At 43.0% G+C, this 18506-nt stretch overlaps 1 gene segment (V, D, J or C); it reads left to right on the top strand.

Annotated features, from left to right (window-relative positions):
* The first annotated feature begins 4915 nt into the window (after positions 1 to 4915).
* On the top strand, positions 4916 to 5404 carry LOC130022874 (immunoglobulin lambda variable 5-39-like). The segment is given in 2 exon segments: positions 4916 to 4961; positions 5070 to 5404. Coding segments are annotated over 2 exon segments (381 nt in total).
* The last annotated feature ends 13102 nt before the right edge of the window (positions 5405 to 18506 follow it).

Here is an 18506-nt window from a genome sequence, read left to right as displayed (position 1 = left end):
CACAGATAATGTAGTTGAGAAGGAGAAGCCCTGAGAGTCCTTGAATGAATGTCCAGAACTTAAAGGAGTTCTCAGAAGATATTAGGAGAACCATAAACAGATCCTGATCCTTTATAGAAGCAGTACCCACCCACCCCCTTGTTTATTTTATTAGGGTACATTTTAGCACAGCGGGTAGGGCTTTTGCCTTGCACACAGCCAACTGGACCACCCCGGGTTCGATTCCTCCACCCCTCTCTGAGAGCCTAGCAAGCTACCGAGAGTACTGCACCCGCAAGACAGAGCCTGGCAAGCTCCCCGAGGCGTATTCAATATGCCAAACACAGTAACAATAAGTCTCACAATGGAGATGTTACTGGGACCGCTCCAGCAGATAGATAAACAACAGGAAGACAGTGCTACAGTGCATCACTTGAAAATATTTTGATTTGGATCAAACATGTATCATTGCAATGAATACTAATTTGTCCTTTTTATCATAATTTTATTTATTTTTTCTTTTTATATTTATTTATTGAATCACTGTGGGAAAAGTTACAAGTTTTCAGGTTTAAGTCTCGGTCATACAATGATCAAACACCTTTCCCTTCACCAGTACTCATTTTTCATCACCAAAAACCTCAGTATACCCGCCCTCCCACCCCTCCAAATGCCTGTGAGGCAGATGATTTCTACTTAAATCTTCTCCGCATTGATTACATTCACTATTTTGACAAAAGATTCACCATTATTGTTTAGAATTTCCCCCCAAACAATCAGAATTGCTGAAAAGGCATTGTGAAATATTTTGTTTTCTATAGCTGGTTATGAGAATCATATACTGTCATGCGGCCATGATTTTGGATTTCTGCAGAGTCAGATAGTTATGAGATTGGTTTCTGTGTGTCTGGTGTTATGGCTATGCCGGAGAGCTGCTCGTGGGTGGTAACTCGTGACCTTGGTAGGGCATGAAAGATGTGCCGGTACCACCCCCCTTCCTATGAGACTGCAGTTGCCCCGTCACCACCAGCTCGTACCTGGCTTTCTTATAAGCTCTGAGGCGGCGGCCACCTTGCAGCCAGGGGGGAAAAAGGCGACAGGCAACAACACCCTTTCCCTCCCAGGGAGGCATGGCACCATAGTTTAACGCATGGTTCATTCACTTTTCTGCCACGAGCTTCCGGGTTCTGGATTAAGTCATTTTCCCTCTGGAGCCGTGGCCATGCCAGAGAGCCGCTTGTGTGGGGTAACTCGTGACCTCAGTAGGGCGTGAAGGACAAGCTGGTACCACCCTCCTTCCCATGAGACTGCAGTTGCCCTGTCACCACCAGCTCATACCTGGCTTTCCAATAAGCTCTGAGGTGGTGGCCACCTTGCTGACGGGTAGGGGTGCGGGGGAAGGCGGAAGGGAACATCACCCTTTCCCTCCTGGGGAGGCATGGTGCCATAGTTTAACGCATGGTCCATTCACTTTTCTTCTGCAAGCTGCTGGGCTCTGGATTAAGTCCTTTTGCGTCTGGAGCCATGGCCGTGCCAGAGAGCTGCTTGTGGAGGGCAACACATGACCTCGGTAGGGCGTGAAGGACGAGCCGGTACCATCCCCTTCCCATGAGACTGCAGTTGCCTTTCACCGCCGGTTCATACCTGGCTTTCCAATAAGCTCTGAGGTGGCGGCCACCTTGCTGCCAGGGTGGGAAAAGGCTGTAAGGGAGCAACGTCCTTTCACTCCGAGGGAGGCATGGCGTCGCAGTTTAATGCATGGTCCATTCACTTTTCTGCCGCAAGCTGCCGGGTTCTGGATTAAGTCCTTTTGCCTCTGGAACCATGGCCATGCCAGCGAACCACTTGTGGGGGGCAACTCGTGACCTCCGTAGGGCGTGAAGGACGAGCTGGTACCACCCCCCTTCCCATGAGACTGTAGTTGTACCGTCACTGCCGGCTCATACCTGGCTTTCCAATAAGTTCTGAGGTGGAGACCACCTTGCTGCCAAGGGGGGGGGGAGCGGGAACGACAGAAGGGAGCAACACCCTTTCCCTCCCGGGGAGGCATGGCGCTGTAGTTTAATGCATGGTCCATTCATTTTTCTGTTGCAAGCTTCCGGGCTCTGGATTAAGTCTTTTTGCCTCTGGAGCCATAGCTGTGCCATAGAACTGCTTGGGGGGGGGGGGGGAGCAACTGAGTACCTCGGTAGGGCATGAAGGACGAGCTGGTACCGGCCCCCTTCCCATGAGACTGCAGTTGCCCCGTCACTGCCGGCTCATACCTGGCTTTCCAATAAGTTCTGAGCCGGCGGCCACATGGTATGCAGTCCAGATGCATTTCTGCCAAAAGCCGCAGGGTTTCAAGATTTGTTTCTGAGTCTCCCGTGTCATGGCCATTAATCAGCTTGATCAGGAGCCAGAGAGGCTGTTTGTAGGCGGCGACTTGGAGGCTCATTGGGATAAGGAGAAAGAGTCGGCTCCACCCCCATGTGATGAGGCCCCATGTGTCTCGTCACTGCAGGCCCAAATTTGACAGTCCAGTGGCCTCTGGAGGATGGTGGTCACCAGGCCGCCAGGGGAAACAGGCCAAGGCATGAAACCTATTCCCACCTCGAGTGGCCCACTCCAAGAAAAGACGCATTTCTGCCAAAAGCCTTTGGGTTCCGAGATTCGTTTCTGAGTCTCTTGGATCATGGCCATTAAACAGTTCAATCAGGAACCAGAGAGGCCATGCCTCCAATTATATAGCTGAGCCGGAGGTGGTTTGTGGGTGTGTCTCCCACATACCTAAGTTTTGGCCGTTTACTTTCTTGGTAAACTTTGCCCCAAGTTTTTGGGGTCTGGCCAAAGGCACAGCAGCAATTTTGGGGTATGTGAAATTCTGATGTTGCCATCAGGCTGCTGATGCACTCACCTCACAGGTACATATTGACCTGCTGGTGGCACCATACCCTCACTAACTTTTCCTTTTAACCAATTCATTAATCCTTCATTAAAATTTTTAAAATTTATTTACAACAGTTATATTAAAATTCAAGACCAATACATCAAGATCCTCCGTGAGCTGTATTGCGGATTCACTACCAGGATCTCACCATTCTACAAAGAAGTAATCATTGATGTCAAGACAGGGGTTCAGCAGGGTGATACCATTTCACTGAAACTCTTCAGTGCCACCCTCGAGAACATCATGTGACGACTGGAATGGGAAGGAATGGGAGTGAAGATAGATGGTCGGCAACTAGACCACCTCCACTTTGCTGATGACATTGTTTTAATAACACCAAACATCAGCCAAGCGGCACCAATCCTGGCCAACTTTGACCGTGAATGTGGAAAGGTAGGATTACAGCTGAATCTTATGAAGACAATGTTTATGAGAAACAGCCTCGTTCCTGACGCCCCATTCGCTCTCAACGGAACGACCATCTCCAAATGCAACAGCTATGTGTACCTAGGTCAAGAAGTCAACATGACAAATGACCTGGCACCCAAGCTGCACAGGAGGAAGAGAGCGGCTTGGAACGCCTTCAAGAACATCGAAGAAATAGCTAAGAGGACGAAGAACCTCCGGCTCCAGGCACATCTCTTTGATTCCACTGTTCTTCCTGCATTAACATATGCCTCAGAGACCTGGGCCCTATGCAAACAGGATGAGAACGCTATTCAGGTCTCCCAAAGAAGAATTGAAAGAGCTATGCTTGTAATATCACGTTTCACTCAAATGAGAGAAAGAATTCTGACATCCGTTGACGATCAAGAATCAGGTACCCTGTCTCGTTTGCCAAGGTGTCAAAAATCAGATGGGCTGGTCACATAATGAGATTTAAAGACGACCACTGGACTAGATCTGTTACCGACTGGATTCCACAGGATGTCAAAAGACCGCGTGGCCGCCCACCTATCAGACTTCTTCATCAAGATCATGAATGTTCGGTTTGAGGGTCTTCGTGTTCCTAGAGCGAACAGATGCCATTGGGCTACACTAGCACGCGACGGGGACAAATGGAGACATTACTGGCGCCCGCTCAAGCAAATCGACGACTAATGGGAAGTTAAGTGATTAAGTGATATTAACATACCACATTTGCAGAATTTTTTTAATTGCATTAACATTAGTAAGTTATATTTACCACTATTATAAGTACATCACAAGATGTAGAATATTTTCCTTCTTTGAAATTTATGTTGACTGCATCACAGTGATACAGCATTTGCCTTGCACATGTACCAACGGACTCGATCCAACAATCGCAGATAGTCCCAAGGGTGATCACCAGAAGTGATTATTAAGTGCAGATCCTGGAGATTCTGAGCACTGCCAGATGTGGGTCCAAATAGTAAATGAAAGAAAAGAAAATTATGTGGAGTGAAAAAACTTAAGAATTTAACATCTTAAAATTTTCTGTGAAATTATCTGAATTGTATGCCATCCTGTGCAATGCCTACAAAATAACTTTTCCTGTGTTTTAAGAAAACTGATACTTTATTTATTTCAAATGCAGCCAATTTTGCATCTTTCTAGACAAATATGGGTTTTACGTATTCAGTAATAAAGCAGCCAGGATATTTTTTCTATTCTTTTCAAACCCAGCCAACAGGAGGTGCTGTGGAACTCCTTTACTTTCTGAGCACAGCTGCTACGTGAGAACCATTAACTCAGAGCAACCAGTCCTGGGGCCTGTGCCTGTGAACAATGCGTGGGATTCAGCTCCTGTGTCCTCTGGGCTAGGACCTGTGTGTGCTCTCTGCAGGTGCTTCCTCCCAGAAATACCCCTCAAAACTCTGTCCATTCTGTCTGGAGTGTGAGCTGAGCCCCATCAATATGCACAGCAGGAGATAGGCAGTTACCAGATTAACCTAATTTGCATGTAGAGCTCCTCCTCTGGCAGAGGGAGTAAAGTAGACATAGTGAAGCCAGTGCCCATTGTAGGATCAGAGTGTGGTGTACGCCATGGCCTGGACTGCTCTCCTGCTCACACTCCTCTTTCACTGCTCAGGTATGGATAGGACTCAAGAGGCTGCCTGATAGAACTTCCTCCTTGTTCATAGTATTGATGAATTGAACCCAATTCTTGTCTGAAGATAATACAACTCTTTCTTTGCAGGGTCCCTCTCCCAGCCTGTGCTGACTCAGGAGCCCTCAGTCTCAGCATCTCCTGGATCAACAGCCAAACTCACCTGTACCCTGAAAAGTGGTATCAATATTGGCAGCTATGCAGTATTCTGGTACCAACAGAAGACTGGGAACTCTCCCAGGTTTCTCCTTAGGTACCACACAGGTACAAATTTGGGATCTGGAGTTTCCAATCGCTTCTCTGGATCCAAAGATACCTCAGCCAATGCGGGACTCCTGCACATCTCTGGGCTGCAGCCTGAGGATGAGGCTGACTATTACTGTATGATTGCATACAGTGGTTCTAATCACAGTGACACAGGCTGATAAGGAAGTGGTACAAAAACTTTCATCTGTTTTGAAACTCAGATAATGACCCTGTTCCAATACACAGCTCTTTACGCATGTAGCAATTTGATTTGGAAGCACTTTTTGTTTCATAAGGAAACAATTTCCTATTTAACTTAGCTGAATTTAGATCTTCTTTTGAGCTTTCCATAACAATAAGGAACTCATGCAGAGATAAACTTTTACTCAGCTAATTAAACTTTAAAAGCCGCTCACTTCCCACCTCTGCCACTATGTAAGCTCCTCATCTATTGGCTCTGTTCCAGTGACTCAAACAATTGTCAAAAGAGATAACCTAGCCTCAAAAAAGGTTTTTTTTAAAAAAAAATGTCTGAAATATCCATTCTTGACTGAGAGTTTTGGGTGCTCTTGGAGGGGGATGGGTGTGCCATCTCCTGCCCAGATAAAACCTTTCAGTCACTCCCACATCTTAAAGCCACATTCCAGTTAAAAATTGAACTTCAACCAAACAACCCAGTTAAGAGCTCTTGAGTTTCTAGAGCACGCAGCATCAAATACATATTCATCATCTACATTAATGATATGCCATTAGTAGATGGATGGGATGCAAAGTAGAGACCAACCATTCTCGAGCATTAACAACGAAGGTTAACTTGCAACAACAGCTTAGTAAAACCCTCAAACAAAGACTTCATGTCTCCATGGTTAGACACAATATTTTCACAAATATTCTTCTACAGAAACATTTTTGATCATTTTGTTAGGAATTAAAAAGCAATTTCGAATAAATTATTGCCTGCATGCTATGAGCATAGACTTGAGCTTTGGTTGGGACAATGGAGACAATGATAGGAGGAAGGTTGGATGGGTGTTGGAATATTGAATGCCTGTAATCAGTCATCATGAACAACACTCTAAACCATGGTGTTAAAGTAAAATGCATAGGGTTTTGGGTCACAGTTGGTGGAGTGAGGGCTCAACGAAAACCAATTGGGCTGGATTTTAAAAGACTATTTACATTGCAATTTAAGCCTGCATTGCTCAGATAACCAGCACCATGGTACATATAGAAATCCTTCTATAGCCCTCCCTTGGAATATATTTTTGTAGGCATTTGATATTTGTATTACAGTACCTTCTACCCTCACTCTTTATGATAGTATCCTGTGCTCAGGGCTATGCATTTGCTCTGGTCATAGGGATGCAATACTCAGATATGAGAAGTTGTGCAGACTGAAATTTAAAAAAATCCAAGAAAGAGATGGTCTTGACTCAAGCTTTCATGTACTGATGCTCCATTGCAAAGTCTGAACAGAAGGGTCTACAGAGGGAATCTTTGAGATGCTGGGTCAACATTGATCTGGTCCAGGAAAAGTGGTAAGCTCTGTAGTTGAATGTGTCACTAGAGCCAACACTACCCAGGATCCAAGAACTTTCCCCTGATTAAGTTTCCAGATCCTCAAGACTGGACTGTATCATCTACTTCTTGATCCTACAAGCAGTTGGCCAGAAGTCCAGAGTGTTGATTCTGGGTGGCCATAAATCAAAGATATTGCTTAAGGTAATTTTATCCAGAAAAGCTATAAAGACATGATCTAATATCTATGCTTTTATTTACAGGAAGCAATAGCAACATTGGGGTTCCTAAGTGAAGCTGCAAAAGTAAAGCCTAAACTTGCTGTAATTGATTTACTCTCATGATTGCAGCACTAACTTATGGGTTCCATAGAGGTCAAGGATGAGCATTCTTGTCAGATTAGTGATTATAGTATCCATACCAATCTAGTGTCTATAACTGTGGACGGGTCCATTGAATGATGGTTGAAGAATGCTGACTCTGAAGAATAGGAGTCACTGTAGTTGTATACAATCCCAGTTATGGGTATGAGAGTGGATACAACACATGATCTGCATAACATAAGACTTGATGCAGAGACAAGCTTTCTCTATAGCATGCAGTTTTCTTCTCTCTCTCTCTCTTTCTCTCTCTCTCTTACTCTTTATTTTGCATTATAGTTTACAATACAGATACTAAAATAATCACTTTACAAACTTTCAAGTCAGTTCTTGTCCAGTGCTTATTTCTATTGTCATAAATTTTTATTATTATATTTATTATTTGTTGACAAGGCTTGCAAATGACACTTTTATTAATGACAAAGTTTATCATTTGGGCAAGTTGGCAACAAGATTCAACCTAGAGCTACAATCAGCATGATACTCAGAAATGCCATCTTTATAGATTGCTTTCTATCCCTAGAACCAAAGGATCTTAGCACTTGGTTCCTAAATGTTGTCACTGTCATTTTTACTATTACATTAATTATTATATTTAACTTTTAGTGACAAGAATTTTAAATGACACTTTTATTAAAGACAAGGTTTGTTGTTTGAGTTGGTATCAGGATTCAAAACAGGGCTTCAATCAGCATGATCCTGACAAATGCCCTCTTTATAGGTGACTTTCTATCCCTGGAACCAAAGGGTCTTTGCATTTGGCTGCTACATGTTGTGACCATTCCAATAAGAAATAAACATAAATGCTATTTTCACAAGGCTGTAGCCAATTACCTTTTTTTCTTTTCTTGTGCTGGAAATCATGCTTGGTCTGACCACAAAATGAAGGCACTCTACCACTGAGCCATATCTCCACTGTGTAACCATTTTCAGAAAGTTACATGCATATTCCTTTAATGATTTTCTCCTATGCCATTATGTACATGTGTGGATGTAAGAGGTGGGGTGGGAGGGGGCACTGATTCAATGGGATCCATTCTATCAACACCAAAAGTTAGGTATTATATGTCCAATGAGTAAGCTAAAGTACATGCTCTCAGCCTACTCTTGAAAATGCCTGCTTCATATCAAGCAACACCAGCACTCATATCAGGCAGAGTCATCCTGATATGCATCTATAATCAAGTCTTTTGTAAAGTTTCTGTTTCCCAAAATATCGATGATGATGATATACTGCTTGGTAATCTCAATATTCAATAGAAAGTTATCAATATTGACATTAAATTCACATACAGATGTCCAGCTCATCCAGATCCTTCCCCTATCTAAATCACAGAACACTGTGTTGATCTCCTCCACAGTAAAGACTAAGCCATCTCTCCTTGAGCAGATGCTCCTTGGAATGTGGAGGTAGAATGTTTCACTGTGTCATACACCTGACTAAAGCAGCTCGTGTCAAGACTGATCCCAGTGCTGATCTGCCACTGACTTATTCCCTCATATGAGTACTAAACATCATGGTCCGGGTGAAAACTGATGATGCAAATAGGACATGTGGCAATGTAAAAGCATGTTCTGTCCACTCTGCCTATGCACAAAATTGTGTCTCCCCAACCCTAGATGCTTAGATATCACTTCATTCTCAGTTCTAAACCTTGTAAAAGGTTTCCCCAGTCTTATTCAGGGGAACAACTAAAAACACAGTCTCCTGCTTAAATGGTATAAGTAAAAACAAAGTATTTTCAGTTCACACATAGTTGAAACAATATTTTTAATATTGTTGGAAATAGATTGCTTAAATTCTGGAAAATTATGACTAGCAAAGAAGAACCTGGAGTCCTGAACATGAAGAACTATGAACTACATTCTCATCTAAGAATACATTATATGGAAAAGCACGGACTCATTTATGACCATTAAATAAACAAGGAAGCGTGAAAAGTCCAATCAGAGTATCAATATTTGCCTGAGGTCCTGTGGAGGTCATGAAAGGGCTGAAGTGTCATGCTGCCATACATGTATTTGACTGGGCAGTAGGGAGGCAGGAGGTATCTTGTAATACCTCTGATCACAATGCCCCAAAATGATGTGTCTGTGCCTTTGTATAGGGGTACATTCCAGACCTGAAGTGTGTAGCGATGAGCATAAATAGGAGCCGTCACTTGGAGCTACCTCATGCTCTCTGCTGATTTCTCAAAAGCCCACAGGCAACTTAAAGAGTTATTCTGTGAGGTCCACCAAGCCAAGAAACCCTACCTAGTAGAATGGTTCTGTTTCTTCTGCAAATAGAAGTAAACCAACTCCAGTGATTTGCTGCAGTCCACACTCAAGCACTTAAGGAGGGGATAGCATGCTCATACAGAGGATGTACAGGATGCAATGGATATGAGTACCCATTTAATATGGTAATATATGAAAATTCATTCAAATTCTATCTGTAGTTATTAATTTCCAGAAAAGCATCAAAAATGCTTATAAAAATGGAACCTTTGCTATTAATAATTCAAAAACAATGTTAACATGAAAATGCCACAGGGAACACTGATGCTTTCATTGTATCATGCTTGGGGTTTGGGTATTTTATTAGGTGAAGGGCACACCTAGGAATGCTGGTTGGTTTCTCCTGCCTCTGTTCTCAGGAATTCCTTTTGACAGGTTTAGGGGACCATATGGGATGCCAGGGAGAGAACCTGGTCAGGCAAATGCAAGGCAAGCATCTCAACCACTGTATGATATCTCCAGAACCTTGATATTTATGAGGTGAACAAAGCCTGCAGCAAACCCAAACTGAATGAGCCCCAGACTAAAGCTCCCTGATCTGAACTAGAAGTGCCAGCAAGTCCTTCCTACTGAGGGACTAACCCAGCTCCTAAACAACCCAAGCTGAAGTGAAGACATTTTGGGTATAATATTTGGAGTTAAAAAGACAACTGTTCTCATTCTAATAGGCTGTTTCAGTTTTTTTTAAATGGTATAGCCAATAAACAGGACAGAGGATGATGAAATAATTATCTTCAGATGCAAAGTTCATTCTAGGTTACAACAGCAAATATAACAAAATATTTTAAATAAAAGACAAAGTTTTATATGGTGTTTAAAAGGTATAGCCAAATATTTTAATGTGAGTAAAAAATAAAGGACCAAAGAAAACCTTGCTTAATGCTAGCTCGTGATTGGTGGATGCAGACCCAGAAGTAGGGACTATTCAATCCTTCCAATTCTAGTGGTTCATTAGAGCATTCTAAAGCACTTGGGGGGGGAGGGGAAGATGCTGAGCCTGAAGTATACAGGATGCAATGAACTTCAGCTTCCATATTTCTACAATGGATTTTGTTTTTGTTATGTTTTCTTTTAAGAACTGAGAACTAAACACAACTCAAATATAAAAGGCACTGGTACAGGTTAAGCACATATAAAGATGAAATCATCAATTACTCATATTGAAAAATGTCCACATTATTCCACAAATTTATCAGAAATTTGCATCAATTGATACAAAACAATCCTAGAAGTCAAAGCCTCTGCTCAATTGAGTTGTCTAAGAAAAGTAGATGAGCGTAAGGAAGAACAGTGGTTAATCATGCAGATTCCCCTTCTCAAAACTCATCCATCCAGTTCCTGCATTGGGAATGACAGACACTGAATTTAGATTCTTTGAGACCTAAAAACTTCAAATGGGAGGAAAGAAGTCAGGAAAATAGAAAAAAAAATACAAGGAAGAGTGAATCTTTATATCAGTGGGCCCTAGAGGGGGCTGCGTCATGCTCTGAGATCAAATTCTAAATGAAATGCATCCCCAGTCTCTGGGGATCTCTAGTACATGTCACTGACTTGGAACAACTCAGAAACTCTGCCATGGTTACACTGCTGAGTGACCCTGAGGAACTCATTTGCATGAAAGCTTCACCTCCATAGGTGGAAGCAGATATAAGGAGGCTGGTCCTGTGCTTAGGGGGTCTGACAAATCACAGGCTTGGGTTGTCTACACCATGGTCTGGGCTCCTCTCCTGCTCACACTTCTGGCTCACTGCACAGGTCAGGGGGACTCTCTGGGTTGGTGGGAGAAAATGGTAAAGGATACTCTGCTCCTTTATATCATTGTCTAATCCTCTGTCCTTGGTCTTCTGTCTGTTTTCAGGGATCACAGTCTCAGAATGTGGTGACTCAAGAACCATCACTAGTCACAACTGCTGGGGGCACAGTTACACTCACCTGTAGCTCCAGCAATGGGGCTGTTAGCACCAGTAATTATGCTTGTTGGATTCAACAGAAGCCCTACCAGAAGCCCTAGGCTCTAATCAGTACAACCAGTTATAGGAATCCAGATGTCCCTGCCCGATTTTCTGGCTCCTTGCTTGGAAACAAGGCAGTCCTCACCATCACTGGAGCCAAGGAGGAGGATGAGGCTGAGTATTTCTGGGCTCTGTGGTTCAGCAACCATTTCCACAGTGCCAGCGGGGAAGTGAGACATAAACCCCAAGTTAAGCTTTATATTTTGCTGCTGAGTAGAGCAGGTCCTCTAATGAAGTCACCGAGTTCAAGGTCTTCTTTATATTGTTGATGAAAAATATCTATTCCTGCAAACTTTAAAATAAAGTTAAATTCTTACTTGTTCAACGCCTTCACTTGAATACTGTTGTCCTAGGACCTGGCTTGACATTAAATTAGGAATTACTGTACTTTTTTTGGTATACAAGGTAAACTCTGCCAGGCATGGACATGTAATGAATATTCTTGGGGTAAAGTCAATTTCCCAGGAAATCCGTTGACAATGCCTTGGAGGAGCCCTTCCCTATCAAACTGTATGCAAGACAAGCACTGAAATTGTATCTCCAACCCATGATATGTCTGAAGTGAACAAAGTTTGAAGCAAATCCTGACTGAATGAGCCCTAGTCAGACTAAAGCTCTCTGTGTCAACAAGTGCTTCCTCAAAGGGACTAAACCAGCTCCCAACCACTCCAGGCTCCCCACTCACAGCAGAGTTAGTCATGCATTGAAGACACAGAATTAGGGGAGGGTAAGTATGCTAAATGGCTCAGATTTCTAGTAAACACACCCAGCACAAACCCTTCCCCCCAGGGTTAGAGAGACATAAAAGAGGTTCCAGTAATCCAGTATCAGCTGCAGGGCCAGAGTGTCCTTGAAAGTTTGTACCAGGAGCGGACTCTTATATTCTTTCTCCTTGTTCTCCTCCTCCTTATTCACTGCCCAGGTTCATGGAGATTTCAGTGACTTGCCTTTGGAGGATTTTTCTGACTTCTATTTTCATTCTTTACATGGTTCTCTTTCAAAATCAGGGTCCAATTCTCAGGCTGTGGTAACTAAGGAGCCTTAACTGATCACGAACCCAGGAGGTACTATCACTTGATCACTTGACTTCCCGTTAATGATCAATTTGCTCGAGCGGGCACCAGTAACGATTCCATTTGTCCCTGTCGCATGCTAGTGTAGCCCAATGGCATCTGTTCGTTCTAGGAACACAAAGAGCTTCAAACCGATCATTCAGGGTCTTGATGAAGAAGTCTGATCATCTGGTAGGTGGGTGGCCACGTGGTCTTTTGACATCCCATGGAATCCAGTCCGTTACGGCTCTAGTCCAGTGGTAGTTTCCAAATCTCATTATGTATCCAGCCCATCTGATTTTTGACACCTTGACAAACAAGACAGCGTCCCTGATTCTTGATCATTGACAGAGGTAGGAACTCTGGATTCTTTCTCTAATTTGAGTGAAGTGTGATACTCCAAGCACAGCTCTTTCGATTCCTCTTTGGGAGACTGAATAGCATTCTCATCCTGTTTTTGTAGGGCCCAAGTTTCTGAGGCGTATGTTAATACAGGAAGAACAGTGGAATCGAAGAGATGTGACCAGAGCCAGATGTTCTTCATCCTCTTAACTATTTCTTCGATGCTCTTGAAGGCGTTCAAAGCTGCTCTCTTCCTCCTGCACAACTCAGGTGCCAGGTCATTTGTCATGTTGACTTCTCAACCTAGGTACACATAACTATTGCACTTAGAGATGGTCATTCCGTTGAGAGCGAATGGAGCATCAGGAACGAGGCGGACTCTCATAAACATTGTCTTTGTGAGATTCAGCTGTAGTCTGACCTTTCCACACTCACAGTCGAAGTTGGCCAGCATTTGTGCTGCTTGGTGTTATTAGTACGATGTCATCAGCAAAGCGGAGGTGGTGTAGTTGCCGACCGTCTATCTTCACTCCCATTCCTTCCAATTCCAGTCCTCGCATAATGTTCTCAAGGGTGGTACTGAAGAGTTTCGGTGAAATGGTATCACCCTGCCGAACCCCTCTCTTGACATGAATGATCACTTCTTTGTAGAATGGTAGTGAATGGTAGTGAATCTGTAATACAGCTCATGGAGGATCCTGATGTATTGAGTTTGAATGCCCTTATTGGCTAGGGCTTCAATGACCACTTCAGTCTCAACAGAATCAAAGGCCTTCTTTAAATCAATGAACATTGGACAGAGCAGCATCCTGAGAAACCTCAATGAGCTTGGTTATAGTGTGGATATCGTCGATGGTGCTGAATCCTTTTCGGAACCCGGCTTGCTTGCATGGTTGTCCTTCACCTAGTCTTTACCAATCCTATTCAGAATGACTCAAGTAAATAGCTTGTAGATGACAGACAATAGGCAGATTGGGCAATAGTTGTCAATGTCGTGGATGTCTCCCTTCTTGTACAGTGGTACTGTCCTGCTGGTTTTCCACTGGGACAGAACCTTGCATTCAGACAGATAGCGTGTGAAGAGCTGAGCCAGCATATTGATGAGTACTGATGGTATGTTCTTCAGTGTTCAGGTTTGACCTTGTCTGGGATTTGGGAATGACATATCCATCCTCCAGAACTTGGTATGTGGGCAGGTGGATGTGGCTCTCTAAGAGATCCAAGTAAAAGTCATGAATAATCTTCTCCATTGTCCTTCTGGAAGATGTGATAGATCCATCAGGACATCAGAGAGCAGTCATATTGGTCTTGTAGTTGGCAAGGGACAGGCGGGCATTACAAATGCTTTTCCCAGCTTCTGCCGCATCTCCCAGCACTGCTGCTCTTCTCTCTTTGAGGTCTTCCTTTATGGCATCTCTGCACTGATTTGTGAGCTCGGACATTCGCTTGCAGTTGCCTGAGGCATGTGCCAAACCACATTGGCTAATAAGCTCAAGAGTTTTTGAAAGACAGGCGTTTTTTGTGGCTCTCTTGGTGTTCCTCTCACAATCATGGAGGTGCTGAACTAGTCGATCATATTCCTCGTCAATGTTGTCAACAATGGCATCTCCCCAGGTTGCAACAATAGTGCCAAAGAGCTCCCAGTTGGTGGTCGTTCTGGGAGTTCTCTTCTTAAACTTTGCAGCCCTTTCTCCCTGCTCTGTGAAGCAGAATTTTGCACGAAGGAGACGGTGGTCCGATCCCGTTTGGAATTTTGGGACAACAGCGACATCGGTCAGGCAAAACCATCGATTGAATATGATGTGGTCTATTTTGTTGTGGAACCGTCCACCAGGAGACTCCCATGTCCAACGTTTAGATTCAGCCTTCTGGAACTGTGAGTTACCATGGATGGTCTTGGTCGACATGATGAATTCAGACGGTCTCTCACCCTGTTCCTTCCATTCTAGGCCATGGGTCCCAATGTGGAGTTCTTCGGCTGATCTTCTCGGTCCTATCTTGGCATTAAATTCACAGAAAATGATCTTATAGAAGGTGTGATCTTCTTTATAGAACTTCTCCAGCTCCATGTAGAACTTCTCAATTTCTCCTTCATCATAATTGGATGTTGGTGCGTAGACAACGAAGATAGAAACTGCAGGCAGTGAGCCACATCTATTCAAGTGTAATCATCCGATTCAGGTTGTTAGGCATTCGGATGAATCAATGTTCAAGGCCAAGTTCGTGTTGACAAGGACACCGACGCCTCCAACGCCTCTTTTGTCACATGTTCTCTGAGACTTAAGGAGTCTTAAGACTCCTGGCTTAAAGGACCTGGGGACAGAGATCTTCTGCCTGCTCCCACCAACCACAGGTGATGAAGGGATTAAAACCAGGAGCCCTGCTCTACCCTGCCCTGTCTGCTTCCACCAACCGCCAGAGACCCAGGGATTGGATTGCTCACAGAAGACCCACCTTACCCCTACCGGCAGACCTCCACTACCTCCACTACCAAGCCGCCGCCATGGTCCAGGATGCTTTCTGGACTGCACGGCTGCTCACATTATAAGACACATAATACCCATTTTCCAGAATGGTCGCACCATATTTGATCAGGTTCCAATATGGTTTGAAACATAGGAACACTTACAAGGGTGATTAGAGGCCACCCCAAAAGCCTCTATCCCTCTTGCAGAGCCTGGCAAGCTATTCGTTGTGTATTCGATATGCCAAAACCAGTAATTACAATGGGTCTTATTCCCCTGACCCCAATGGCGTCACCAATATGACAACGTTGAGAAAGATGAGAAAGGAGAGGCTGATAAAATCTCAAGGCCGAACTAGGCTGCCAAAATGAAGAAAGACAAAAATGATTGTCTGTACTTTCAATGCACGTATACTAGCATCATATGTATCCATAGAGGACCTGATGGTACAAGCACAAAAGATCAAGTACGCCATCATTGATCTGACTGAGACAAGAAGGCATCAATCACATCACGCCATTTTTGACACTGGATAAGAACTGTTCCTCGGAGGTACTATCATTCTCTTCTATTTCCCAACCCTGGAGCAGTCACTGATGGTTATTATCCATAGTGGTTCTAACAGAAGCTTGGTTAAGTTTCAGAACAATGATTTATGACACACACACCCAAAACACTGCAGGACTCTGGCCTGATACCTAGTCGCTCTTGAGAACAATGCTACCCTCACACTGGTGCCCAGCCAGAGAAATGATGCAAGCACAGTGAGAATGGGTCTCTGTGTTCTTTACATGGTTCCTAGATTCTTTAATATTTTTAAGAATAAAAATATTGTTAATAAAGATTCTCAGAGTTAGAAAATAGAAAGGTTTATTAGAAATTAAGGTGAGAAAGTAAATTCTCCAGCAGCAGAGAAGTAAATTAGATATGGCTCATTTGTGTGGGGTTTAATTGAAAAATTGGGACTTTGTTTACCTGCCAAGTGACAAGCATACTTTGGAGATATAGGGATCTTACTCAGCAACCTGGCTGATTTTAGGTGTGCTGTGTTACCTATTTGGCCATTTTTCTTTACTATTGCCCATTTTCTTATAGTGTCCAGTGAGCCTTAACTCTGGCACAGAATTTTTGCCTTGGGAAGTTTGGAACTTCCCTTCATCAAGAGGAGCCCAAGATTTTGCTGAAAAGGTTAGAGTATGGAATGAAAACAGCTTAAAAAAGAACTGTTCATATCAGCTGCCAACTTGGTCTTTTGCTGCTGAGTACAGCAGGTTCTCTAGTGAAATAACCTAGTTCAAGGTCTCTTGATGCTGTTGATGAAAAATAACTACTATTCATGCAAACTTTCAAATAAAGTTAAATCTCAACTTGATCAAGTCCTTCACTTAAATACTGGTGTTCTAGGACCTGGCTTGACTTTAAGTTAGGTTTTACTGTATTCCGTATTTCAGTATACAAACTAGACACAGAATCTAAGATATTTGCCCGACATGAATAAGTAATGGTAATGCAATAAAGTCCGTTACATTTTCTTCAGAAGTAACATCACCAACAATGTTCATTTTCACTAAGGGAAAGGAAATAATCACCTTAATTATTTATAACATCTATTTTATTTAAAAAAGCATTTAATATAATTTAAATATGCGTATTGCTATAAATTCATGCACTGCACTGTAGCACTGTCCTCCCATTGTTCATTGGTTTGCCTGAGCATGTGCCAGTAACACTTCCATTGTGAGACTTGTTACTGCTTTTGGCATATCGAATACATCACTTGCCAGTGAGCTTTCCATGCTTTGCCGGGGGGGCTAGATACTCTCCGTAGCATGCTGAGCTCCCTGAGAGGGGTGGAGGAATCGAATCTGGGTCAGCTGTGAGCAAGGCAAATGCCCTACCCACTGTGCTATCACTCCAGCCCGCTATAAATTTATATACATATATATAACATAAATCATATATGTAATATTTTAAAATTTATTCAAATTATATCCTGTAGTAATTAATTTCCAGAAAAGCATTGAAAATACTTAGGAAATAAAGGAACCTTTGCTTTGAAAAACTGAAAAAATGTTAATATGAAAAAATCATCTGAGGAAATTAATGCTTTCATTTGTGGAGGTTTAAGGGATTTTTTTTGTTTGTTATATTTGAATGCCACACCCAGGAATGCTTAGGGGATCATATGGGATGCCAGGGATAAAACCTGGCCAGCCACATGCAAGGCAAAGGGCCTTACCCACTGTATTATCTCTCCAGCCCCATGATACTTTTGAAGTGAATAAAGCCTGAAGCAAATCCAGACTTGGTTTCCTGTCTATTTTCAGGAGTCACTTCTCAGAATGTGGTGACTCAAGAACCATCACTAGTCACAAATACTGGGGGCACAGTTACACTCATCCGCTGACCCAGCACTGGGGCTATTAGCACCGGTAATATTAGCACCAATCCCAGCCAGACTTAATTCACTGGTCTGAAGGAGAAGTGACTGGAGGTTTGCACTCCTATAGGATTAACTCAGCTCCTAACCAATACTGTCTGACATCACATTTAGGGGATGAGTCTAATATTTGGAGGTCAAGAGCCAATTATTTCCAATATAGTGGCTTATTTTTGTTTTTTTTAATGCATGATATTGGAATTCAACCCGCCCCCCATCCAGTGAAGAGAGGATGCTGAGATGTTAATCTTCAGATGAAATGTCAGTTCCCGGTTGCATCAGTAAATATAACTTGAAGTATTTTGAATAAGGGACAAGTTTCATATGATGTTTAAGGGGCATGAGTCAAATATTTTAATGATAGTAAGAAATTAAAAGCCCTACAAACCTTGCTTAATGCTAGTCCACTATTGGTGGGGTCAGACCCAGTAGTTGAGAGTATTCAGTCCCTCCAACATTCTCAAGCACTTTAGCTGGAGGTGGGATACTCAGTCAGAGGTTTACAGGATGCAATGGACTTCAATTTACCTGTAATCTACAATGAATTATTGTTTGTTTGCTTTTAAGAAATGAGACAAAAACACCATTCAGACATAAAAGGCACTGGTACAGGTTAAGCATATTCATATGACATCATCAATTACCCATGTGATTAGGTATCCACACTATTTACAAGTTTCTCAGGAACTTGCATATATTAACAAATAAGAATCTTGACCTGAGTCTCTGTTCAACATAGTTGTCTAAGGAAAGAGGGCAAGGGTAAGTGCTGATTCATTCAGCTTCCTCCTC

This window comes from Sorex fumeus, unplaced genomic scaffold (assembly GCF_029834395.1).
Source record: "Sorex fumeus unplaced genomic scaffold, SorFum_2.1 ptg000021l, whole genome shotgun sequence".
Classification (NCBI taxonomy): Eukaryota; Metazoa; Chordata; class Mammalia; order Eulipotyphla; family Soricidae; genus Sorex; species Sorex fumeus.
The sequence above is the reverse complement of the archived record's forward strand: the minus strand, read 5'-3'. Positions and strand labels throughout refer to the sequence as shown.